Raw genomic sequence first — 26,417 nt, 5'->3', positions numbered from 1 at the left:
TCGCGGAAATCGCAGCTCGCGCGGGCAGGGCGCAACGCACAAAGCTCTAAGTGGGATCTCCAATTTCCTCCAGTATTTATTAAGCAACCGTGATAACACATCACTCCCAACAGACACGAGCAAAATCTAAATGCAGCAGCCTATAGACCTAAACATTAGCGATATGACTTGCTGTATTGCATGGAAACTATACTATTTTACAGTCTGATCAACTGTAAGCTACTAACAACAGCAGCTGTATAGTCTAGCCTATGTGCCCTGTCCCTCTGGCCAGGGTAAACCAAGAGGTAACGTTGTGTATTTATAGCCCATTTGTTTGTGACAAAATTTGAATGAGATAAAATGTGGTTTATATTAAAACCTGGGCTGAGTAGGCTACCTATACTTTTTCAATCCAAAACAGGAATTAATCAATAGGTCTAAACACAATAGCTGACATAGACTATGAGTACATTTTTAATTAGGCCTACAGTTGCATAGGGCATGACTACACGATGCAGACCTGCATAAAGCAAGCTCAGCCCTGTGAGTTTTATTGTCCAATCATGTTGGTTTCTCTGTGTTTGTGTGTAGGAAACGCCCCTAGTCCTTAAAATATAATTAATATTAACAATTACAAGGTTGAGGCAATTTAACAGGGTTTTAATCCTCACCAAGACCAGGAGTTTTTCCATGAGTTTTTAAAAACCATGTGACATGATTAGAAAAACTATTTTCCTATCATAGCCCATATTAAACCTTTTTACAACAGATTAATCATGTCATACCGTATAAGGTCTGGAGTTTTACCTGGTTAGTTTACCAGATCAGAAAAAACTACGGACCCCAGAATTATTTTTTCACCACACCACTGGACCTGTGGTGCCACTCTGAATAGGCTATGACTGATATTAGAATAAACACACAAATGCTGTTTGTGATTTGTTTGCATGTTTTATTTCTTGTTAAGATGTTGTTTTGTGTTTCCATCAGGTACTTGACTGGAGACCAGCTGCGGAGCGAGTCGTCCACCGAGGCCTACGTTCGCTGTCTGCGTCTGGGATGCCGCTGTATTGAGTGTTAGTTGTACAGCTTAAACCTCACTAAAATAGTCCCTGCCATATTTTACTTTGCCCTCATTACATTATCAATTTACTTCTATAGTTGTAAAGGATTATTTTGTGTTGTGCGGCACTATAGTGGACTGCTGGGAAGGGCCAGGTGAGCCCATCATATACCATGGCTGGACCAGGACTACCAAGATCAAGTTTGAGGACGTGGTGAAGGCCATCAATGACCATGCCTTCGTCACATCTGAGTGAGTCTCAATCTGTCTGAGAAAACTCACCCAAACTAATAAACATACCCACACCTGAGGTGCTTTACAACTGAGGACTGTAAATGTTTCTAGAACATTCTGCCTGTGTTGACTGAGCTTTGTGGTGATGTTGTTGTCAGATACCCTGTGATTCTCTCCATCGAAGAGCACTGTCCCATAGAGCAGCAGAGGCAGATGGCTCGTATCTTCAGAGAGGTATTCCAGGACAAGCTGCTGATGGAGCCTGTGGAGCTGATGGCTGAACAGCTGCCCTCCCCCACGCAGCTCAAGGGCAAGATCATCCTCAAGGTGAGGGCCAGCCCAGAGGGTACCATGGGGGTTGTGGTGGGAGGGAATAATGTGAGGAATTGAGTCATAGGGCAAAACGATTTCCGATGTAGTATGTGGTACAGCGTGTTACAGTAAAGTGATTCATCATCATGATATGATGGGCTATACAGATTACATTCAGTTATTACCTGCATGGTGGGTCTGTGGTGGTCACTGTGCTGCTCCAACTCCTCTCCCCTACAGCACAAGAAACTGAGTGTGGAGGGAGGCATCGGCGGAAAGGACTTCCGGAAGGGAGAGAAGCAAGGAGACCTGCATATCTGGGACCCAGTGGACCAGGTAACTTAGAGACCGCTTGTCCTGTTAACATGATATGGTTCCAAGCTAGTTCCTTAGAAGTCTGTAGGCCTATTTGGTTCAGGAAGTGTGTTGTATATGAATGTATTTGTTTCATAGTCATAGCATTGTTAGTGTTGTTAGTGAATATGTTGTTGTGATGGTTGCAATTGTCGACTATTCTGACATTGTGCCTGTTTGTCCACCTGTAGCGATGGAACAAGCACTACTGTGTGATTTCAGATGACACACTCTACTATGCAGAGGAGGAGGAGGAGGAGGAGCTCAGGAAGGTAAACAACAGAGAATAGTTCAATTCTAATTGTAGTAAACAAATGATCATTGTCACGGTATTTAATATTACATAATTATGACTCATTTGTATCGTCCTCCTCTCCCTCCCGCCTTCCTACCTTCCTACCTTTCTTCCAAAACTCCCTCCCTCCCTCCCTCTATGCTGTAGTCCCCAGAGCTCCACACGTCTGAGCCCTGGTTCCATGGGAGGATGAGTGAGGGGAGGCAGACAGCAGAGAGGCTGCTTCAGGAGTTCTGTGCTGAGTCGGGAGGCAGGGATGGCACCTTCCTGGTCCGAGAAAGCGACACCTTTGTGACAGACTTCACCCTCTCATTCTGGTACGCCAGCTTGGCTGCAGCTCTACTGCCATTATGTGTGTCCTGTGTTTAAGACTCTGCTGTGCTGATGTCTGTTTTCGGTGTGTTCTACTGTAGGCGCAGTGGGAGGGTCCAGCACTGTCGTATCCGCTCTGGCTCAGAGGGAGGACACACCTTCTACTTCCTGACTGATAACCTGCACTTCCCCAGTGTTTACGCACTGATCCAGCACTATCGCGACATGCCCCTCCGCTGCCACGACTTTGACCTGCGCCTCACTGAGGCTGTGCCTCGGCCCAACCCACACCTACTGGAAGGGTGAGTTACACAGGGTCATCTGACATAGAGTATGTCTAAATTTAAACATGCACACAGGTACACAAAAATGCACACACTTACACATAGATTCTATCTCTGTGTGTTGTGGTGGTCAGGTGGTTCTATAGTAACCTGAGCAGAGGGGAGGCAGAGGACTATCTGTTGAGAATCCCCCGGGACGGAGCCTTCCTCATCAGACAGAGAGAGGAGGGCGACTCCTACGCTATCACCTTCAGAGGTGATGGGAAGGTGAAGCACTGTCGGATCCAGAAGGATGGCTCTTTGTACGTGCTGGGAACCACCACTGAGTTCGAGAGCCTGGTGGAGCTGGTCAACTACTTCCGTAAGAAGCCTCTGTATCGCAAGATCAAACTACGCTACCCTGTCACACCGGAACTGGTCAGCCGCTTCAGCACGGTGAGAGAGGGGGACGGGGAGAGACTGGAGGCAGGAGAAACTAAGGGAAAAAGAGGATGGGAGAGAGATATAATGGGGATGAGAGGGCAAAAGCGGGGCAGAGACTTGACTGCTGGGGGAGGAAAGGTTAAATAGAGTATGTTTTCTGATAAGTGTTTTCAATGGTTTGTCTGTGTAGGAGACAGACTGCGCCTCACTGTATGATATTAACATGTATGTGGAACCAAATGAAATCGAGCAGTCACTGGTAAGTTCACATATTATGTTAACTTGTTTCCCTTCATTGAAATTATGTTTATAGATTTTCTCAGGCAATGTCAATGTAGTGTGTGTATCTATATTTGTATGTGTATTAATGTATGTACCTGTTGATGTACTGTATGTATAACTCCACCAGCCGACGAGTACAGTTAAAGCTCTGTACGACTACAGACCCATGAGATCTGATGAACTGAGCTTCTGCAAGGGGGCTCTGATCCACAACGTGTCAAAAGAAAGCGATGGATGGTGAGGCCCCAGAACACAGACACACACACGCACGTACGCACACACCGATCTGATCTCAGGTCAGATTAGGAACATACTAACCTCTCTCTGCTGCTCCCTACAGGTGGAAAGGGGACTATGGGGGAAAGCTGCAGCTATTTTTCCCTGCCAACTATGTTGAGGAAGTGTCCAACAATATCAAAGCTGAGTCACAAGATCAGGTAGGAGGAGTGATCAGTATTTTGCATGGTGTTACTGTATTACTTGTGTGGGGTCAGTCTGTCAATGACTTTATGCATTTATGCTGTATATTTCTTGTGTGGTAAGAGTGCATATTTAGAGATCTACAGTGTACACATTTGTCTCACAGGTCATGGAGGACAATCCTCTGGGGGATATGTGTAAAGGAGTTGTTGACATTTCCAAGTGTAACGTTGGTGAGTACAGTAATTCTATTACATCTGTTTTACATGCTGTCCAAACACAGATCATCTATTAATGAAACATGCTATCTTCACATGATAAACACACTACATACCAAAACCCCCAGTCCTTCCACACAGCACATGCTCATTACACTGACTGCTCTTAAAACATACCTCATATCAACAGTACACACAACTATACACAATTCCAAATGGATCGTTTTAGACCGCGACACCGTACACTGGCTAAATATACAATTGACGGTACATAACATGTAGACACAGTCTAATCCTGTACCCAAACACAACACTGTATTATAAGCTCAGCAAAAAAAGAAACATCCCTTTTTCAGGACCCTGTCTTTCAAAGATAATTAGTAAAAATCCAAATAACTTCACAGATCTTCATTGTAAAGGGTTTAAACACTGTTTTCCATGCATGTTCAATGAACCATAAACAATTAATGAACATGCACCTGTGGAACGGTCGTTAAGACACTAACAGCTTACAGATGGTAGGCAGTTAAGGTCACAGTTATGAAAACTTAGGACACTAAAGAGGCCTTTCTACTGACTCTGAAAAACACCAAAAGAAAGATGCCCAGGGTCCCTACTCATCTGCGTGAACGTGCCTTAGGCATGCTGCAAGGAGGCATGAGGACTGCAGATGTGGCCAGGGCAATACATTGCAATGTCCGTACTGTGAGACGCCTAAGACAGTGCTACAGGGAGACAGGATGGACAGCTGATCGTCCTCGCAGTGGCAGACCACGTGTAACAACACCTGCACAGGATCGGTACATCCGAACATCACACCTGCGGGACGGGTACAGGATGGCAACAACAACTGCCCGAGTTACACCAGGAACGCACAATCCCTCCATCAGTGCTCAGACTGTCCGCAATAGGCTGAGAGAGGCTGGACTGAGGGCTTGTAGGCCTGTTGTAAGGCAGGTCCTCACCAGACATCACCGGCAACAACGTCACCTATGGGCACAAACCCACCGTCGCTGGACCAGACAGGACTGGCAAAAAGTTATCTTCACTGACGAGTCGCGGTTTTGTCTCACCAGGGGTGATGGTCGGATTCGCGTTTATCGTTGAAGGAATGAGCGTTACACCAAGGCCTGTACTCTGGAGCGGGATCGATTTGGAGGTGGAGGGTCCGTCATGGTCTGGGGCGGTGTGTCACAGCATCATCGGACTGAGCTTGTTGTCATTGCAGGTAATCTCAACGCTGTGCGTTACAGGGAAGACATCCTCCTCCCTCATGTGGTACCCTTCCTGCAGGCTCATCCTGACATGACCCTCCAGCATGACAATGCCACCAGCCATACTGCTCGTTCTGTGCGTGATTTCCTGCAAGACAGGAATGTCAGTGTTCTGCCATGGCCAGTGAAGAGGCCGGATCTCAATCCCATTGAGCACGTCTGGGATCTGTTGGATCGGAGGGTGAGGGCTAGGGCCCTTCCCCCCAGAAATGTCCGGGAACTTGCAGGTGCCTTGGTGGAAGAGTGGGGTAACATCTCACAGCAAGAACTGGCAAATCTGGTGCAGTCCATGAGGAGGAGATGCACTGCAGTACTTAATGCAGCTGGTGGCCACACCAGATACTGACTGTTACTTTTGATTTTGACCCCCCCCCCTTTGTTCAGGGACACATTATTCAATTTCTGTTAGTCACATGTCTGTGGAACTTGTTCAGTTTATGTCTCAGTTGTTGAATCTTGTTATGTTCATACAAATATTTGTTAAGTTTGCTGAAAATACAGTGTCTTTTTTCCTATTTTGTTGCCTTACAACCTGGAATTAAAATGGATTTTTTGGGTATTTGTATCATTTGATTTACACAACATGCAAAATATTTTTTCTTGTGAAACAAACAAGAAACAAGACAAAAAAAACAGAAAACTTGAGCGTGCATAACTATTCACCCCCCCAAAGTCAATACTTTGTAGAGCCACCTTTTGCAGCAATTACAGCTGCAAGTCTCTTGGGGTATGTCTCTATAAGCTTGGCACATCTAGCCACTGGGATTTCTGCCCATTCTTCAAGGCAAAACTGCTCCAGCTCCTTCAAGTTGGATGGGTTCCGCTGGTGTACAGCAATTTTTAAGTCATACCACAGATTCTGAATTGGATTGAGCTCTGGGCGTTGACTAGGCCATTCCAAGACATTTAAATGTTTCCCCTTAAACCACTAGAGTGTTGCTTTAGCAGTATGCTTAGGGTCATTGTCCTGCTGGAAGGTGAACCTCCGTCCCAGTCTCAAATCTCTGGAAGACTGAAACAGGTTTCCCTAAAGAATTTCCAAGTATTTAGCGCCATCCATCATTCCTTCAATTCTGACCAGTTTCCCAGTCCCTGCCGATGGTGTTCTCGGGGTGATGAGAGGTGTTGGGTTTGCGCCAGACATAGCGTTTTCCTTGATGGCCAAAAAGCTCAATTTAAGTCTCATCTGACCAGAGTACGTTCTTCCATATGTTTGGGAAGTCTCCCACATGGCTTTTGGCGAACACCAAACGTGTTTGCTTATTTTTTTCTTTAAGCAATGGCTTTTTTCTGCCCACTCTTCCGTAAAGCCCAGCTCTGTGGAGTGTACGGCTTACTCCAATCTCCGCTGTGGAGCTTTGCAGCTCCTTCAGGGTTATCTTTGGTCTCTTTGTTGCCTCTCTGATTAATACCCTAATTGCCTGGTCCGTGAGTTTTGGTGGGCGGCCCTCTCTTGGCAGGTTTGATGTGGTGCCATATTTAATGGTGCTCCGTGGGATGTTCAAAGTGTTGGATATTTTTTTATAACCCAACCCTGATCTGTACTTCTCCACAACTTTGTCCCTGACCTGTTTTGCAAGCTCCTTGGTCTTCATGGTGCTGCTTGCTTGGTGGTGCCCGTTGCTTAGTGGTGTTGCAGACTCTGTGGCCTTTCAGAACAGGTGTATATATACTGAGATCATGTGACAGATCATGTGACACTTAAATAAAGTCCACCTGTGTGCAATCTAACTAATTATGTGACTTCTGAAGGTAATTGGTTGCACCAGATCTTATTTATGTGCTTCATAGCAAAGGGGGTGAATACATATGCACGCACCACCTTTCCGTTATTGATTTCTTCGAATTTTTTGAAACAAGTTATTTTTTTAAATTTCACTTCACCAATTTGGACTTTTTTGTGTATGTCCATTACATGAAATCCAAATAAAAATCCATTTTAATTACAGGTTGTAATGCAACAAAATAGGAAAAACGCGAAGGGGGATGAATACTTTTGCAAGGCACTGTAAATGCAGTTGACAGTGAGAGGACGTTTCTTGTTTTGCTGAGTTTATAAACACTACATTACACATAATAAATATTTAACTCTCTCTTCCCCATGCTCCCTCTATCCCCGCTCTCTTCTCAGTGAGATCGGGAAAGAATGGGAAGTCCCACGTCATGACACTTCAGATGACTGATTACGACAGTAAGATTCATTTTGACTTTGCGGCAGAGTCACTGGAAGACCTATTTGAGTGGTACCAGGTGGCCTGGGACATCACCCAGAGAGAGATCACCAAGCAGCACAACAAGAAGTTAGAGGTTAGTATCATGATATAATTCCATATAACCCACCTGTATCTATACGTAAGAGGCTAGTATGATATCATTATATCTGCACTCCCAAAGCTGCACAGCCCAGCGTATATTGTGATGTCATGCTGAGAGGAAGCTGCTACACAGCCAGGCGTCTTCAGTGATGTCATGCTGACAAATCAAATCAAATCAAATTGTATTTGTCACGTGCCGAATACAACAGGTGTAGACCTTACCGTGAAATGCTTACTTACAAGCCTGTAACCAACAATGCAGTTTTAAGAAAATAGAGTTAAGAAAAGATTTACTAAATAAACTAAAGTAAAAAAAATGCTGACAGGAAGCTGCTGTGTGTTTTCTGTCCTCCAGATCAAGCAGCAGGAGGAGGTGGAGAAGAGTGAAGCGGTTGCCATGGAGATGTCTGACCTGGTGGTGTACTGCCAGCCTCGCAGCAAGGAGAAGGACTGCTTTGGTACGATCCCCAGCCCTACCACCCTTACCACCCACCTGAAGCATGCATCCTATGACATGCACTGCAATACACATTAGAGATTTCAAATGTGTTTTTTCAAATGAAATTCAACCCACGCTTTACTCGCACTCATATTATTACTACCAGAATGTGTCACCCTCCACCACAGTCACATGTAGTAGACTCTCTCCTCTCAGTATTGTTCTGATCAAACTTAGTCTGCCCATTACCAATCATGCCCCCACAGTGAACTACTGCTACAAAGAGATCCGCTCCTTTGTGGAGAACAAGATCCCAGCCAAGAACAAAACTCCAGACTTCCTGAGGTACAACCGCAAGTCCCTGAGCCGCATCTACCCCAAGGGCCAACGTGTAGACTCCTCAAACTACGACCCTTACCCTTTGTGGGCCTGGGGCTGCCACATGGTGGCGCTCAATTTCCAGACTGCAGGTGGGTTTGTCAAGCATGTGTTAAAGATGGAATGAAAAGCTGTCCATGTGCCCTTGGTAGAGCAAGGAACCCACAACCCTGGCGTTGTAAGCACCATGCTCTACCAACTGAGCTACACTAATTTGCTCCAGAGACTCTGTACTACTATGGCTGACCTTGTAAAACAACACATTTCACAGCGCCTATCCAGTGTATGTGACAAAAGAAAAATGTATAGTAAAAAAAAATGTGTTCACAGAGATTAGGAAAGCGCTTGCAAGGTGTCCAAGTGATGGTCATGTTTGTTTGTGTCCCCAGATAAGTACACTCAACTCAACAGTGCCCTCTTCAGCCTTAACGGACATACAGGCTACGTGCTACAGCCAGAGATGATGCGTTCAGACAGCTATGATCCACATCTGGAGAAGAGGAAAGTCAAGTTCACCCTTACTGTCAGGGTATGGCTCTGTTCACTGTCCAGATGTATTTATTTACACTGACATTTCCCTGCTAATCTTTCATATGGTAAACTGGTTACTGTTGAGCACTGAGTCTGTTGTGCTGCCCCCTGTAGGTGATTGCTGCCAGACACTTGCCTAAGCCAGGCCGTAGCATCGCCAGCCCTTTTGTAGAGACGGAGCTGTGTGGACACACAGAGGATAACAAGTTTAAGACCGTCGTCTATCGTAAGGAGTGGGAGTGGATAGAATTACATTCTTCCCACAATGCCTTCCAGCTAATTAAAGAAACTCAGCTTGTGTGTGTTGTTTTAAAGAGGACTTTGTATTTATTTATGTATGTTGGTAATGGGGCTTTTTTTATGTTTGTTCAGGTGACAATGGGCTGAACCCGGTGTGGAAGGCCCCTCCAGAGCCGGTGACGTTCCCAGTCCATGAGCCAGAGCTCACCTTCCTGCGCTTTGTGGTGAATGAGGAGGACATGTTCTCAGACCCTAACTTCCTGGCTCAGGCTACCTTCCCTGTGAAGGGCATCCGCTCAGGTAGGACACATACACAAATATGTGGTACATGAACCCTTAAACCCCTCATTTACACACTTCTACACTTTCATCTTAGGGTACCGTTCTGTTCCTCTGAAAAATGGCTTCAATGAGAGCATAGAGCTGGCGTCTTTACTGGTCTACATCGATGTGCAGCAGGTGGAGGTGAGACACACACACTGCATGTTGACAGCCTTTGGTGTTAGTTAGTGGTGGTGTTCGTGCATCTGGATGGTGAGCCTGTGCCTGTCTGTCAATCAGAAAGCAGAGGAGGAGCTGTACTCGTCGTCTAACCAACTGCGGAGGAGGCAGGCTGAGCTAAACAACGAGCTCTTCCTGTACGACACCCACACCAGCCTGCAGCGCTCCGCCCCCCCACAGCTCCGTGACGACCTCATGAGAGAGTTCAGCACCAATGAGACACAGTTACAGAAGATTCAAGATACCTGCAAACAGAAGTAAGCCTGAGTTGTGCTCTATTCAACTTATACTAAAATAATAATACAAAATACACTACCGGTCAAAAGTTTTAGAACACCTACTCATTCAAGGTTTTTTCTTTATTTTTACTATTTTCTACATTGTAGAATAATAGTGAAGACATCAAAACTATAAAAGAACACATATGGAATCATGTAGTAAAAAAAAAGTGTTAAACAATTCAAAATATATTTTATATTTGAGATTCTTCAAATAGCCACCCTTTGCCTTGATGACAGCTTTGCACATTCTTGGCATTCTCTCAACCAGCTTCATGAGGTAGTCACCTGGAATGCATTTGAATTAACAGGTGTGCCTTGTTAAAAGTTCATTTGTGGAATTTCTTTCCTTAATGCGTTTGAGCCAATCACTTGTGTTGTGACAAGGTAGGGGGGGTATACAGAAGATAGCCCTATTTGGTAAAAGACCATGTCCATATTATGGCAAGAGCAGCTCAAATAAGTAAAGAGAAACGACAGTCCATCATTACTTTAAGACATGAAGGTCAGTCAATACGGAACATTTCAAGAACTTTGAAAGTTTCTTCAAGTGCAGTCGCAAAAACCGTCAAGCGCTATGATGAAACTGGCTCTCATGAAACTGGCCGCCACAGGAATGGAAGACCCAGAGTTACCTCTGCTGCTAAAGGATAAGTTCATTAGAGTTACCAGCCTCAGAAATTGCAGCCCAAATAAATGCTTCACAGAGTTCAAGTAACAGACACATCTCAACATCAACTGTTCAGAGGAGACTGTGTGAATCAGGCCTTAATGGTCGAATTGCTGCAAAGAAACCTCTACTAAAGGACACCAATAAGAAGAAGAGACTTGCTTGGGCCAAGAACCACAAGCAATGGACATTAGACCGGTGGAGATTTGTCCTTTGGTCTGGAGTCCAAATTGGAGATTTTTGGTTCCAACCGCCGTGTCTTTGTGAGATGCGGTGTGGGTGAACGGATGATCTCTGCATGTGTATTTCCCACCGTAAAGCATGGAGGAGGAGGTGTTATGGTGTGGGGGTGCTTTGCTGGTGACACTGTCTGATTTATTTTGAGTTCAAGGCACAGTTAACCAGCATGGCTACCACAGCATTCTGCAGCGATACGCCATCTGGATAGTGGGACTATCATTTGTTTTTCAACAGGACAATGACCCAACACACCTCCAGACTGTATAAGGGCTATTTTACCAAGGAGAGTGATGGAGTGCTGCATCAGATGACCTGGCCTCCACAATCCCCCGACCTCAACCAAATTGAGATGGTTTGGGATGAGTCGGACCACAGAGTGAAGGAAAAGCAGCCAACAAGTGCTCAGCATATGTGGGAGCTCCTTGAATATTGTTGTAAAAGCATTCCAGGTGAAGCTGGTTGAGAGAATGCCAAGAGTGTGCAAAGCTGTCATCAAGGCAAAGGGTGGCTATTTGAAGAATCTCAAATAAAAAATATAATTTGATTTGTTGAACACTTTTGGTTACTACATGATTCCATATGTGTTATTTCATAGTTTTGATGCCTTCACTATTATTCTACAATGTAGAAAGTAGTAAAAAATGTAGAAAACCCTTGAATGAGTAGGTGTTCTAAAACTTTTGACCGGTAGTGTAAATGTTACAACAGAAATGTAATGATGATAAAGGGCATACATAAATTGTATCTTGTCTGGTCCTTCACTGCTCTGTCCTAGGATAAAGGAAAAGAAAATCAACAACAGTAAATTTTATTCCTGAGGGCATCTGACCCTGCGCGGATGCCTCCCAAACTTCAGTCTTACAAAGCCATGGCCAATAGAGAGAAAATGTGTAATGTACCTCTGTTTACTGAGATGTTTTTTTTTCTTAACATTTGCATAATTTTTGGTTTTAATGAATAGGTTATTCAGATGAACAGTGAAAGGTGCAATTTGCAGCATCGTACTGATCATTTCAATTTCTCTGAGGTTTTTGAGGAATACAAAAGAAAAATACATGAAGTCGTGTTACCGGTATATTGTTTGTTTCTTATATTTTTGTTCTCAACAAATGTATTCTTTAACTACTGATATATTGTAGACATACAGGGCTATTTGCAGGTGGAACTGTTGCTTAGAGCACCTTTTTTCCCCCAACATTGGAATTATGTTGCTTTGTTAATCCTTCTGTTTTGTTAGATTAGATTTTGTTTTATAGTTCCTCTGCGTAATTTCAGTCAATAAAATATTACCTCTTCTGCTGACTATCTTTGCTTCATTTGATGATTTAACAATGGCATTTGACAACCCAGTGAAACTTGCACAGAACCTATAAATAACTATGCAGCACTCACATTTTAAACATATTCACAGACAGTTTATTTTGATTGAAATTATTTCACATCATAGTTCTTATTTTTCTGTAGAAGGTCTTGTATTTTTATTACAACAGCCACAGAGCAGTAGTAACTCAGCTGTAGAAGCAGATAACGCAGACGAGGAAATGAGGGCAGCATTTGAGCTGCAAAAAATTACAGGAATCATGGGAAATCTAGTTTGTTATGTCCATCACTGCGCCAGCAGGGAGGCCACAGCAGCAGGCACCCCCCTTTCAACCACATTAAGACTCAAGCCTCAGTCACAATTCAAATTATAGAAATCTTTACAAATTCAGAAAAATTAGAACAGGTTGTAATATCACCTGAAAAGAGAGGAATGAGAAGAGAAAGAGTTTGGGAGGAGGAGACATAAACCAAAGCAAAGCACAGTGAGCTCCACAGGATAGCGATATAACAAATGGATGACTTTTTATAACAATCACATAATTTCCTCTACAGTACTAAAACCCTCCACATTCCAACCTCTACATCTCCCTCTTTAGCCAGCGGCAGATATACATTTGAAATGTTAAAAACTAGAGGAACATCAGGGCTACAAAATAAATCCTCAGGTCAGGTTCCTGCATACATACTATGTTCATATCATTGCACACAGTATGTCACCAGTGTACAAACCGTACAGTAACCAGTACACTCACTGGCATACATACAGTGGGGAGAAAAAGTATTTGATACACTGCCGATTTTGCAGGTTTTCCTACTTACAAAGCATGTAGAGGTCTGTAATTTTAAAAAATCCAGAAAATCACATTGTATGATTTTTAAGTAATTAATTTGCATTTTATTGCATGACATAGTGGGGGAAAAAGTATTTAGTCAGCCACCAATTGTGCAAGTTCTCCCACTTAAAAAGATGAGAGAGGCCTGTAATTTTCATCATAGGTACACGTCAACTATGACAGACAAAATTAGAAAAAAAAATCCAGAAAATCACATTGTAGGATTTTTAATGAATTTATTTGCAAATTATGGTGGAAAATAAGTATTTGGTCAATAACAAAAGTTTCTCAATACTTTGTTATATACCCTTTGTTGGCAATGACACAGGTCAAATGTTTTCTGTAAGTCTTCACAAGGTTTTCACACACTGTTGCTGGTATTTTTGCCCATTCCTCCATGCAGATCTCCTCTAGAGCAGTGATGTTTTGGGGCTGTCGCTGGGCAACACAGACTTTCAACTCCCTCCAAAGTTTTTCTATGGGGTTGAGATCTGGAGACTGGCTAGGCCACTCCAGGACCTTGAAATGCTTCTTACGAAGCCACTCCTTCGTTGCTCGGGCGGTGTGTTTGGGATCATTGTCATGTTGAAAGACCCAGCCACGTTTCATCTTCAATGCCCTTGCTGATGGAAGGAGGTTTTCACTCAAAATCTCACGATACATGGCCCCATTCATTCTTTCCTTTACACGGATCAGTCGTCCTGGTCCCTTTGCAGAAAAACAGCCCCAAAGCATGATGTTTCCACCCCCATGCTTCACAGTAGGTATGGTGTTCTTTGGATGCAACTCAGCATTCTTTGTCCTCCAAACACGACGAGTTGAGTTTTTACCAAAAAGTTTTATTTTGGTTTCATCTGACCATATGACATTCTCCCAATCATCTTCTGGATCATCCAAATGCACTCTAGCAAACTTCAGACGGGCCTGGACATGTACTGGCTTAAGCAGGGGGACACGTCTGGCACTGCAGGATTTGAGTCCCTGGCGGCGTAGTGTGTTACTGATGGTAGGCTTTGTTACTTTGGTCCCAGCTCTCTGCAGGTCATTCACTAGGTCCCCCCGTGTGGTTCTGGGATTTTTGCTCACCGTTCTTGTGATCATTTTGACCCCACGGGGTGAGATTTTGCATGGAGCCCCAGATCGAGGGAGATTATCAGTGGTCTTGTATGTCTTCCATTTCCTAATAATTGCTCCCACAGTTGATTTCTTCAAACCAAGCTTCCCAGCCTGGTGCAGGTCTACAATTTTGTTTCTGGTGTCCTTTGACAGCTCTTTGGTCTTGGCCATAGTGGAGTTTGGAGTGTGACTGTTTGAGGTTGTGGACAGGTGTCTTTTATACTGATAATAAGTTCAAACAGGTGCCATTAATACAGGTAACGAGTGGAGGACAGAGGAGCCTCTTAAAGAAGAAGTTACAGGTCTGTGAGAGCCAGAAATCTTGCTTGTTTGTAGGTGACCAAATACTTATTTTCCACCATCATTTGCAAATAAATTCATTAAAATTCCTACAATGTGATTTTCTGGATTTTTTTTTTTCAATTTGTCTGTCATAGTTGACGTGTACCTATGATGAAAATTACAGGCCTCTCTCATCTTTTTAAGTGGGAGAACTTGCACAATTGGTGGCTGAATAAATACTCCCCCCCCCCCACTGTAAGTATTTGATCACCTACCAACCAGTAAGAATTACGGCTCTCACAGACCTGTTAGTTTTTCTTTAAGAAGCCCTCCTGTTCTCCACTCATTACCTGTATTAACTGCACCTGTTTGAACTCGTTACCTGTATAAAAGACACCTGTCCACATACTCAATCAAACAGACTCCAACCTCTCCACAATGGCCAAGACCAGAGAGCTGTGTAAGGACATCAGGGATAAAATGTTAGACCTGCACAAAGCTGGGATGGGCTACAGGACAATAGCCCGTCTGAAGTTTGCCAATGACCATCTGGATGATCCAGAGGAGGAATGGGAGAAGGTCATGTGGTCTGATGAAACAAAAATATAGCTTTTTGGTCTAAACTCCACTCGCCGTGTTTGGAGGAAGAAGAAGGATGAGTACAACCCCAAGAACACCATCCCAACCGTGAAGCATGGAGGTGGAAACATCATTCTTTGGGGATGCTTTTCTGCAAAGGGGACAGGACGACTGCACCGTATTGAGGGGAGGATGGATGGGGCCATGTATCGCGAGATCTTGGCCAACAACCTCCTTCCCTCAGTAAGAGCATTGAAGATGGGTCATGGCTGGGTCTTCCAGCATGACAACGACCCGAAACACACAGCCAGGGCAACTAAGGAGTGGCTCTGTAAGAAGCATCTCAAGGTCCTGGAGTGGCCTAGCCAGTCTCCAGACCTGAACCCAATACAAAATCTTTGGAGGGAGCTGAAAGTCCGTATTGCCCAGCGACAGCCCCGAAACCTGAAGGATTTGGAGAAGGTCTGTATGGAGGAGTGGGCCAAAATCCCTGCTGCAGTGTGTGCAAACCTGGTCAAGACCTACAGGAAACGTATGATCTCTGTAATTGCAAACAAAGGTTTCTGTACCAAATTTTAAGTTCTGCTTTTCTGATGTATCAAATACTTATGTCATGCAATAAAATGCAAATTAATTACTTAAAAATCATACAATGTGATTTTCTGGATTTTTGTTTTAGATTCCGTCTCTCACAGTTGAAGTGTACCTATGATAAAAATTACAGACCTCTACATGCTTTGTAAGTAGGAAAACCTGCAAAATCGGCAGTGTATCAAATACTTGTTCTCCCCACTGTACATACATACATACTATGTTCATATCATTACACAGTATTTTTTGCACAAGCTAATGTGTTCCAGCAATAAAAAGGTCTGTAATCACACACAAAGGTGATTCAATCGCTGGTCTATGACATGTATGTACTGCTTATCATCAGAACATCGTGGTAACCCATGGACAAAGAGTGTAGGGCGACTTCAGAGCTAGTGATCTGACCCTTTTCATATTCAAATCTTTAAAATAAAGTTACAAAATTAAAACATCAGCTGATGCAACATGTACATGCCAAAAAAAAGTCAGGCGGAAAAAGAAGTCAGGCGACAAACTCTTGATTAAAGTGATCAAATCAAATAAACAGTTGACATAAACAAATCATTAAAAGATATTAACCATGATAACATAATGACAGATTACAGTGCACTTTGTGTGAAAATATAAAGTTAATGACCACACGCACATGTCCTGAAGATGAAGGCAATGACAGCCTCCCTAACAAGGAGACTAAGAGAAACACAGAGGGGAGGGAGGGAGACAGACAGAAAATTATATACACATGTATATATATACATTATAAAGGATGTGACAGCATGAGGTCTTAAGCAAGAACAAAGATGGCCATACACAATGAAATGTAGTGCCAGTAACCGTAACGGCACTCAAAATAAACATAGCATTGAACTCTTATTGGACGGTGTCCAACTCTGTGTTCTGTAAGTTCTGCCAAAACTGAACAGAATTCTTGAGCATTCTGGAAAAAACAAGAAGTGGATGGAACCAGAGTAGGGCAGTCAGAATAACGATCTGATTGTGTAAAATACGCCCTGAAAGGGCACAGAGAAGGGACAGATTGATCAAAGCCACCTACAGCAGAAGAGAAGCGACACAGAGGACAACACTGTTCTGCAGTTTGTGTGGGCAAAGTTACCACATACCTGAATGCTGCAATATAACATTCCTTGGTAACAATACGGAAAATCAATTCAAAACAGGTGGTTTAAAAAATTTACTTGTTCACAGTATGCCCATGTAAACAGAAAGTGTTCTTAGGATTTCAAATAAAGATTGATGAATGCAACACATTTTAACCCAGATACATGCACTACTTTCATGGGTGAGCATACTCCAAACAGTGCCCTCTCTCCATGCTTGATGGGGAGTAAAGAGAAATGTGGTTCTGTGAATTAATGATTAGCACGTTGGAGTCCACCGTTATAATTTCACGTTTCAGACAGTACTGATGTTTGATGCAATAGTTTCTGTTTTGAAGTACAGTATGGCAAAACAAGTATAAAAATCTTATTCTAGAGACTTTGGGCAAATAATGTGCCCCTTTTTATCAGGGTCATCTACACACCATGCTGTTGCCTCTATAGAGCCTCTTCACTCCTGACATTGACAAAAGAACCCTATCCCATTAAGGATGACCATGGCCTGTATATCTACACCCGCTAGCAAAAGGTGTCCCATATTCATCTCTATAAAAACATGCCCCATCATACCAAAAAGCAACATTGAGAGGTTGATGCAAGGTGCACATAGAACTTCTGTTGAAGCCACAGCATGGATTATGGATAAGAATGTTATGCATCATCTTGGGTGATTTGTTTCTGTTACGAAAGTCAACTAAAGTATGCTTGTTCCCTGGAAAGTGAAGAAAGTGTACATGACTAAATAAAGGGGAGGCAGAAAAACAGGGATATGAAGGGAGAAATCATAAATACAAGGCAGTCCCAGACCACCTACTGCACAACCATTCTATTAAATATGGGAGTTATGTACATTGAAAACACAAATTAAAAGGAAACATATTTTCCTTTGAATGGTGTTGCAACTGCAGAGCAGAGCTCCTGAAATGTCTGCTTTTAAAATGTCAACAGGAATATATATATATATATATATATATATATATATATATATATATATATATATACATATACACACACACACACAAACACACTACCGTTCAAAAGTTTGGGGTCACTTAGAAATGTCCTTGTTTTCGAAAGAAAAGCAATTTTTTGTCCATTAAAAAGCATCAAATTGATCAGAAATACAGTGTAGACATTGTTAATGTTGTAAATGGCTATTGTAGCTGGAAATGGCTGATTTTTTATGGAATATCTATATAGGCGTACAGAGACCCATTATCAGCAACCATCAGTCCTGTGTTCCAATGGCTAATTGATCATTAGAAAACCCTTTTGCAATTATGTTAGCACAGCTGAAAACTGTTGTGCTGACTAAAGAAGCAATAAAACTGGCCTTCTTGAGACTAGTTGAGTATCTGGAGCATCAGCAATTGTGGGTTCGATTACAGGCTCAAAATGGCCAGAAACAAATAACTTTATTCTGAAACTTGTCAGTCTATTCTTGTTCTGAGAAATGAAGGCTATTCCATGCGAGAAATTGCCAAGAAACTGAAGATCTCGTACAACGCTGTGTACTACTCCCGTCACAGAACAGCGCAAACTGTCTCTAACCAGAATAGAAAGAGGAGTGGGAGGCCCCGGAGTACAACTGAGCAAGAGGACAAATACATTAGAGTGTCTAGTTTGAGAAACAGACGCCTCACAGGTCCTCAACTGGCAGCTTTATTAAATAGTATCTGCAAAACACCAGTCTCAACGTCAACAGTGAAGAGGTGACTCCGGGATGCTGACCTTCTAGGCAGAGTTGCAAAGAAAAAGCCATATCTCAGACTGGCCAATAAAAAGAAAAGGTTAAGATGGGCAAAAGAACACAGACACTGGACAGAGGAAGACTGGAAAAATGTGTTATTGACAGACAAATCGAAGTTTGAGGTGTTCGGATCACAAAGAAGAGCATTTGTGAGACGCAGACCAAATGAAAAGATGCTGGAGGAGTGCTTGATGCCATCTGTCAAGCATGGTGGAGGCAATGTGATGGTCTGGGGGTGCTTTGGTGGTGGGAGATTTGTACAGGGTAAAAGGGATCTTGAAGAAGGAAGGCTATCACTCCATTTTGCAACGCCATACCATACCCTGTGGACGGCGCATGATTGGAGCCAATTTCCTCCTACAACAGGACAATGGCCCAAAGCACAGCTCCAAACTATGCAAGAACTATTTAGGGAAGAAGCAGTCAGCTGGTATTCTGTCTATAATGGAGTGGCCAGCACAGTCACCGGATCTCAACCCTATTGAGCTGTTGTGGGAGCAGCTTGACTGTAAGAAGTGCACATCAAGCCAATCCAACTTGTGGGAGGTGCGTCAGGAAGCATGGGGTGAAATCTCTTCAGATGACCTCAACAAATTGAGAACTAGAATGCCAAAGGTCTGCAAGGCTGTAATTGCTGCAAATGGAGGATTCTTTGACGAAAGCAAAGTTTGAAGGACACAATTATTATTTCAATTAAAAAAATAATTATTTCTAACCTTGTCAATGACTACATTTCCTATGCATTTTGCTATATTTCCTATTCAAACTCATTTCATGTATGTTTTCATGGAAAACAAGGACATTTCTAAGTGACCCCAAACTTTTGAACGGTAGTGTGTGTGTGTGTATATATATATATACACACACACACACATACACATACATACATACACACACACACACAATATATATATAAACATGTCTGGAAAAATATGTTCATTCAAGTTGATAAAAATTGATTGAGAGTGAACGTGTCATACAAGGAATTAGGCACAGTCTTGCAACTTTTTTTTTGTTTGAGGTAGCACCTCATTCCCAATGAAGGACTGGAAAGGCTCGACTCTGAACCTGAAAGTACCCAAACAAAACAACAAGACCAAAATGACAATTGAATAGTCTTTTAAAGCTACATTTGGATTGACTAGAGGCAATATCAAAAAAGTGTACTGGAATGTGACCTGGTTTTCCAGCCTTCATCAGACAAGGGTAGAATAGCTCCCAGTAAATGGAGAGAAGAGAGGTAATTTTAACGCAAAGGTCCTCAGAGAGAGCGGGAGAGGGGAGAAAGGGGGAGATCCACAATTTGTTTCCTTTGTTCTGTGTACATATGACACAATACAGAGGAAATCTATGACGAGCCTATTGAGGGCAAATAGGATGTGGACAGGGACTGAGTGAGCAACCACACATGAGAGAGAAAGAGAGCGAGAGAGGGTCCCTTATGTCACAAGAAAGTGGGTCCTTGCATTTTGATGATGACGCTAAAAAGGAGGTCCTTATATGTTGATCTCACAAGAAAGAACAGGTCCTTGTATTTTGATGATGTCACTAGAAATATAGTAATTCTCCATTGACTTGTTACTAGAGAGGTCGTGACGTTTTGATGTCATCTCCAGATAAAAGGGTCCTCATCTAGAGATGGGAGAGGATCCTCTTATTGTTGATGTAAGAGAGGCTATGTGTTCTGATGATATCAGGTAATCCTCATGTTTGGATGATGTGGGAGTTGGTGTTCTAGTGATGTCATACACGATGTGTTCACCAGGCCTCGGTGTAGCGGACGTCCACCTCCTTCAGATTGGGGAGTTTGGCCTGACAGGGAGAGAGAGAAGATAAGAGACCAAAACAAATGTGATATTTGTTGATATACTAACATGTTCTTGTCAACAGAGAGGGTATGAAGGTTAATCTTACCTTTAAGTCATCGTATGTGTCTGCTGTGAGCTTGGTGCTGTTCATGTTCAAACTACACAGGCTCTTCATGGCTGGAAGAGACACGCATAAATATGTCACTGTACATACATGAATATACACTGAGTGTACAAAACATTAGGAGCAGCTTCCTAATATTGAGTTGCACCCCCCTTTTGCCCTCAGAACAGCCTCAATTCGTTGGGGCATGGACTCTACAAGGTGTAGAAAGTGTTCCACAGGGATACTGTTCCATGTTGACTCCAATGCTTCCCACAGTTGTGTCAAGTTGGGTGGATGTCCTGTGGGTGGTGGACCATTCTTGATACACACGGGAAACTGCTGAGCGTGAAAAACCCAGCAGTGTTACAGTTCTTGACAAAAAGCGGTGCGCCTGGTACCTACTACCATACCCCGTTCAAAGGCACTTCAATCTTTTGTCTTGCCCATTCACCCTCTGAATGGCACACATTCTCAATTGTCTCAAGGCTAAAAAATCCTTCATTAACCTGTCTCCTCCCCTTCATCTACACTGAAGTGGATTTAACAGTTGACCTCAATAAGGGATCATAGCTTTCACCTGGTCAGTTTATGTAATGTGAAGAGTAGGTGTTCCTAATGTTTTGTACACTCAGTGTATATAGATAGAGCTAGGAGATTGTGTGGGAAGCCTGTTCTATACTGAATGCATGACGTTGTGTGGCAGGTCAGAATTGAGCCCTGTGTAGCTCAGTTGGTAGAGCATGACGCTTGCAACGCCAGGGTTGTGGGTTCGATTCCCACGGGGGGCCAGTATGAAAATGTATGCACTCTCTAACTGTAAGTCGCTCTGGATAAGAGCGTCTGCTAAATGACTAAAATGTAAATGTATGTGAGTAGCATATAGTAAAATGATTGAGATGAGTTCTTACAGCTGAGGGACAGCAGGCCAGCATCGGTCACGGGTGTCTCACACAGATTCAACACCTGCAAACACGCCAAATGTTCAGACAGCAACCGCAGTCCTGCATCTCCAAACTGAAGGAAAGACAATAACAGGAAGAAAGGATGTCTTTCAAAGTCATGCAGAGTATTACTTATTCAAATAAAAACAAGTGTGTGCGTAGGGTGGCAGGTAGCCTAGTGGTTAGAGCATTGGGCCAGTAACTGAAAGGTCACTGGTTTGAATCCCTGAGCAGACAAGGTGAAAAATCTGTCGATGTGTCCTTGAGCAAGGCACATAACCCTAATTGCTCTGGATAAGAGCATCTGCTAAATGACTAAAATATAAACTGAACATAAATATAAACGCAACATGTAAAGTGTTGGTTTCATGAGCTGAAATAAAAGATCCCAGAAATGTTCCATATGCACAAAAAGCTTATTAAAAAAGAATGACGTCCCTGTTAGTGAGCATTTCTCCTTTGCCAAGTTAATCCATCCACCTGACAGGTGTGGCATATCAAGAAGCTGATTAAACAGCATAATCATTACACAGGTGCACCTTGTGCTGGGGACAATAAAAGGCCACTCTAAAATGTGCAGTTTTCACACCGTTATACTTACACATACAATGCCACAGATGTCTCAAGTTTTGAGGGAGCGTGCAATTAGCATGCTGACTGCAGGAATGTCCACCAGAGCTTTTTCCAAAGAACGTAATGTTCATTTCTCTACCATAAGCCACATCGTTTTCGAGAATTTAGCAGCACGTCCAACCAGCCTCACAACCGCAGACCACGTGTAACCACGCCAGCCCAAGACCTCGTCTGAGACTAGCCATCCTGACAGCTGATAAAACTGGGTTTGCACAACCGAAAAATGTCTGCACAAACTGTCAGAAACCATCTCAGGGAAGATCATCTGCGTGCTCGTCATCCTCACTGACTGCAGTTCGGCATTGTAACCGATTTTTGTTGTTGTTGACATTTTAGTGATTTAGCAGACGCTCTTATCCAGAGCGACTTACAATTAGTGAGTGCATAAATGTTTCATACTGGCCCCCCGTGGGACTTCAGTGGGCAAATACTCACATTCGATGGCCACAGGCATGCTGGAAAAGTGGGACAATATTCTACAGGCCACAATCAACAGCCTGATCAACCCTATGCGAAGGAGATGTGTCGCGCTGTATAAGTCAAATGGTCACACCAGATACTGACTGACTGATTTTCTGATCCACGCCCCTACTCTTTTTTTTATTAAGGTGTCTGTGACCAACAGATGCATATCTGTATTCCCAGTCATGTGAAATCCATAGATTAGGACCTAATGTTTTTATTTCAATTGACTGATTTCCTTATATGAATTGTAACTCAGTAAAATCTTTGAAATTGTTGCATGTTGAGTTTACATTTTTGTTCAGTGTACGTGTGTGTGAGTTCTTGCGTGTGTGAGTGTGTGTTCTGACCTGGGTGGACCACAGGTTGAGCTGTTTGAGAGAGGGCAGCTTGATGAGCTGTTCAGCACAGGCACTGGTGACGTTGGTGAAGGCAAGACTCAGGTTCTCCAGGTTCCCAAAGGAGCCAGAGCTCAGCAGCCTGGCAAGGTCTGCATCCTACAGAGAGACAGAGCGACATGGTCGGGTACAGAGGCAGCAAGAGACATCATTAAGCTGTTTGAGTTTAATTGAGATGGAGGGTCAGGGAGAGACATGGAGAAAAAAAGAAAAAAGATCCTACCAAATGTGAACATTTTGTTGAGATTTTTTTAAATCATATGTTCGTATGAAAGAAAAACAAAGGACCTTTATGGGAATTGGAGTAGCATAATAAAAGCCAATCTCACCGTAGACTTGGAGGGCAGAGTGAGTCGGGTGGGGCCTCCTTTTCTTTGCTGAGGGAGAAAGGGAAACAAAAATGTTGACTGATTACAGCAGGCATTGCAGTTCCTCATTCAGACAGCAGGTGGTATCTGTGAACAATGTGCCACCGATGAAATCTATGAGGTCTCTTAAATTAGATAAAGGGTTACATTTGCATGAAGTAACAACAGATAAAGATTAGGTAACACAGAAGAATGAATAGATAACTCTAGTTGTGTCGACAGTGTAGAGTAGTAACAGTTTTAACTGAGCAGATACTACAGCTGATAACCCAGATATCTAGTGTATTTTGTAGAGACATTGCAGTATAATTGTGAACGCAGTGTAAGGTTGAGCGTGTGGTGTTTGAGCCTTTGTTGGTTAACAGTAGTAACTCACCAGCTCTTTGAGCTCCCTCTGCCTGTCACACAGCTGCTCGTACATGTGAAGGCCCACCGGAGTGCTTTCCAGGGTGGAGATGATCTGCAGCTGGGTGTCCTTGTTCTCGATGATGTTGTACTCCAGCATCAGGCACAGGATCTGAAACACACACACTTGGGTCACTTCTGCTTCCTGTACACTTACACCTCTCTGCCACACACAAACACACTAATAAAAACAGGTCAGCTCTGTGCTACGGGTGCACACACACCTCAACCATGGTCTGGTTCCCACGCAGAGCCAGGAGCATGCAGGGTCCGAGCTTGTTTTCAGCCAGGGACAGAAGGAACTTCTTAGTTTTGTAGCAGGAACCCATAAGGATGTGGACCTGGAGGAGAGAGTCAAAGGTCAAGTCCAGCCAATTAGAACAGAAGGTGGTATGAGGGTTAGGATTATTAGGGTAAGAAAACCAATCACTCACCATGCTGGCAAAGAGCTCCCCATCATCATCACAGGCCACACCCCCTGGACTGTAGAGCTGGAACCAACCATCCTTTCCCGAGCGCACACTGAGCAGACAGGAGTGGACCTGCAACAAGCACACAACCATGAGTACTACACAAACCAACCTAGCACTGAACTAGGGTGAAACAGTGATGAATAGTCAGAGCCACACTCACCTCCTGTCTGGGGTCTTCTGCAAACCTCTGAATAACATATTTCAGCTCTCTGTTCAAACAAACAAACAGACAGGTCAGGCACAATCCTCAAGCTTTCCTTACAGATTCATCTGGATGGTAACTGAAATGTAACATTCATTAACTAAACGTCATGGCTGTAGATACTTACTTTGTGAATTTGGCATGTGCAAGGGCCCTAAAGAGGCGCGAGAGGTAAGAATAAACATTAAAACATGTAATACACTCATTATGATAAAATGGAAAATAACCAATTTAAATACTTCTACCATGTTTACACTCAAACATGCAGTAAGGTGTTGAACAGATAGCAGCTGGATTGCAAAGGAAATACAGCCTGTTTTTTTGTTGGTTTGAACGTATCTGAAAAACACACAAATACATGTACATGTGAAGCTCTGAGGGTGTGTGTGGGTGTTTGCTGTCTGACTCATTCATTCTGGGAGTTGTGTCGGAGTGTTTTTGCCCTTTCTAATGACGCCTGAACGTTTAGATTAGACTCTGGTGCGCAGGTGAGCAGCAGGTGGATCTCCCGGCTGTGACAACAACAGCCCTCTTTAGGTGACTGGTAATGAGGGCCCGGGCTGAGGTGCCAATTACAGCAGCAACCCCGGAGCCCACCCCATCCCCCAGCAGGGCCCCTCAGCAGCGCACCCACGTCAACACCACTCCCAGGATCCTACACCTCTGAGAGAGGCCCTCACCCACGGTCCCAGCCGAGGGTGAGGGTGAACATATGGGCGATTCACAATATATACTGTATATAATTATAAAATATATAAATAAGCTTTGTTGTACAATTCAGGACCAAAAATGTAAAAGTAGGCTATAAAAAATTTGACTAAAATCATTCCAATCACGATTAAAATGCAATAGCAGTTTAGCATATCGGTTTGATGCCTTTAGGACCATGCGGAGCGTCGCTCAGAGAAGCTGCCAGCCTGCATGCTTTTCTCTCACTTTAAGAAAGTAGAGAGCAGAGACTGCCAGACAGTTTTGCTTTGCCGGTCTGCCGGTAAGGCAGTGAGCCGATTGCTTTGAATTTAATGTTGGCATTTGAACTAGGCCTTGTAAGCCTCACGGCCAGCTGTTTTATTCACTGGTTACTTTCACATTGATGTCGGCATAGGCGGCGTGTCCAATAGGCTAGGGAAAGATAAGCTTCCCTTAAAGTAAATAAAATTGGATATATAATTACTTGTGCCTATACAGAAATGTATATATACACACTACACCAGAGAGCATGATTTGGCCACAGAAGATCATTAGCATGTTTTAAAAATGAGCTGTGGATTATTTTTAAGTGCATAATTTGGGCAGCGCACAGCAAATAGCCTACCAAATAGCCTACCAAATAGCTGATTGCTGAGTTGCAGCGGTCAATGGAAAGCAGTTAAATAGGCCTATCACAATATTTCAAAATAAAATCGTAGGAAAAACCGTTTAGAAAGCAAAAGGCTATTGCTGAAAAGTGAAGACAAAATTACTAATCTGTCTCTAGTTATCAAAATTCTCCACTCCCAATTAAGCGAACAGTAGCCTATCTTATTGGAACCAGCGGAGAGCATCGGCCATATCGATATCCCCGGTGAGTGCACACAAACTGTCTATCATTGTATCAGTATCACTGTAAAAAAAAAAATTGGGGGGACAATAATTTCCTCCTCCAGGGTAGATGGACGTCAAATTATATAATTTGTGTCTCCCCTTTTCGTAGGCCTAGATTAGATGGTTCAATTCAAGACGAGGTCGTTTTTACTGATCTGTTTGTCAGTGTCAGCAGAGTAGGCTACTAATTTGTGTCGTATTAAAAAATATGTTGCTTATTGTCTCCAGTCATTTAAAGTGTAGTAGAATTACATGAAATGTGTTTATAAAAAGGCCACATTTGTCCCGTTCAAAGAAAGGAGAAGAAAACATCTCTGATTAGGCCTACTCTATGTCACTTCGCACTCAGGCATGCATTGTTCTTCAGAACTGTCTGTTTTGCTAATATTGAGTTATATTA

General features: G+C 43.1%; 2 protein-coding genes across 3 annotated transcripts in view; one reads left to right on the top strand and one right to left on the bottom strand.

Moving 5' to 3' along the window:
• plcg2 (phospholipase C, gamma 2) overlaps positions 1–12,347 on the top strand; it is a 64,526-nt gene extending 52,179 nt beyond the window's left edge. For both annotated transcript variants that reach the window (XM_041890056.2, XM_041890057.2), the window contains exons 12-32: positions 973–1,058; positions 1,180–1,297; positions 1,438–1,606; positions 1,832–1,927; positions 2,137–2,217; positions 2,388–2,557; positions 2,654–2,854; positions 2,971–3,271; positions 3,450–3,518; positions 3,669–3,778; positions 3,882–3,978; positions 4,128–4,194; positions 7,585–7,760; positions 8,124–8,226; positions 8,474–8,677; positions 8,975–9,114; positions 9,231–9,342; positions 9,489–9,656; positions 9,733–9,821; positions 9,918–10,114; positions 11,821–12,347. In XM_041890056.2, coding sequence (XP_041745990.1) covers positions 973–1,058; positions 1,180–1,297; positions 1,438–1,606; positions 1,832–1,927; positions 2,137–2,217; positions 2,388–2,557; positions 2,654–2,854; positions 2,971–3,271; positions 3,450–3,518; positions 3,669–3,778; positions 3,882–3,978; positions 4,128–4,194; positions 7,585–7,760; positions 8,124–8,226; positions 8,474–8,677; positions 8,975–9,114; positions 9,231–9,342; positions 9,489–9,656; positions 9,733–9,821; positions 9,918–10,114; positions 11,821–11,863 — 2,797 coding nt within the window. In that variant the 3' untranslated portion in view covers positions 11,864–12,347. The remainder of the gene's footprint in view (positions 1–972; positions 1,059–1,179; positions 1,298–1,437; positions 1,607–1,831; positions 1,928–2,136; positions 2,218–2,387; positions 2,558–2,653; positions 2,855–2,970; positions 3,272–3,449; positions 3,519–3,668; positions 3,779–3,881; positions 3,979–4,127; positions 4,195–7,584; positions 7,761–8,123; positions 8,227–8,473; positions 8,678–8,974; positions 9,115–9,230; positions 9,343–9,488; positions 9,657–9,732; positions 9,822–9,917; positions 10,115–11,820) is intronic.
• Positions 12,348–19,488: 7,141 nt separating this feature from the next.
• LOC121576694 (c-Maf inducing protein) overlaps positions 19,489–26,417 on the bottom strand; it is a 31,195-nt gene continuing 24,266 nt past the window's right edge. Inside the window, exons 12-21 of the mRNA XM_041890055.2 lie at positions 24,561–24,587; positions 24,392–24,440; positions 24,193–24,300; positions 23,983–24,099; positions 23,730–23,870; positions 23,315–23,362; positions 22,938–23,084; positions 21,460–21,565; positions 20,552–20,622; positions 19,489–20,449 (exon numbers count right to left, since the gene is read on the bottom strand). Coding sequence (XP_041745989.1) covers positions 20,396–20,449; positions 20,552–20,622; positions 21,460–21,565; positions 22,938–23,084; positions 23,315–23,362; positions 23,730–23,870; positions 23,983–24,099; positions 24,193–24,300; positions 24,392–24,440; positions 24,561–24,587 — 868 coding nt within the window. The 3' untranslated portion in view covers positions 19,489–20,395. The remainder of the gene's footprint in view (positions 20,450–20,551; positions 20,623–21,459; positions 21,566–22,937; positions 23,085–23,314; positions 23,363–23,729; positions 23,871–23,982; positions 24,100–24,192; positions 24,301–24,391; positions 24,441–24,560; positions 24,588–26,417) is intronic.

The sequence above is a fragment of the Coregonus clupeaformis genome, chromosome 29 (genome assembly GCF_020615455.1).
Source record: "Coregonus clupeaformis isolate EN_2021a chromosome 29, ASM2061545v1, whole genome shotgun sequence".
Lineage (NCBI taxonomy): Eukaryota > Metazoa > Chordata > Actinopteri > Salmoniformes > Salmonidae > Coregonus > Coregonus clupeaformis.
This window is presented reverse-complemented; position numbering and strand designations above follow the sequence as displayed.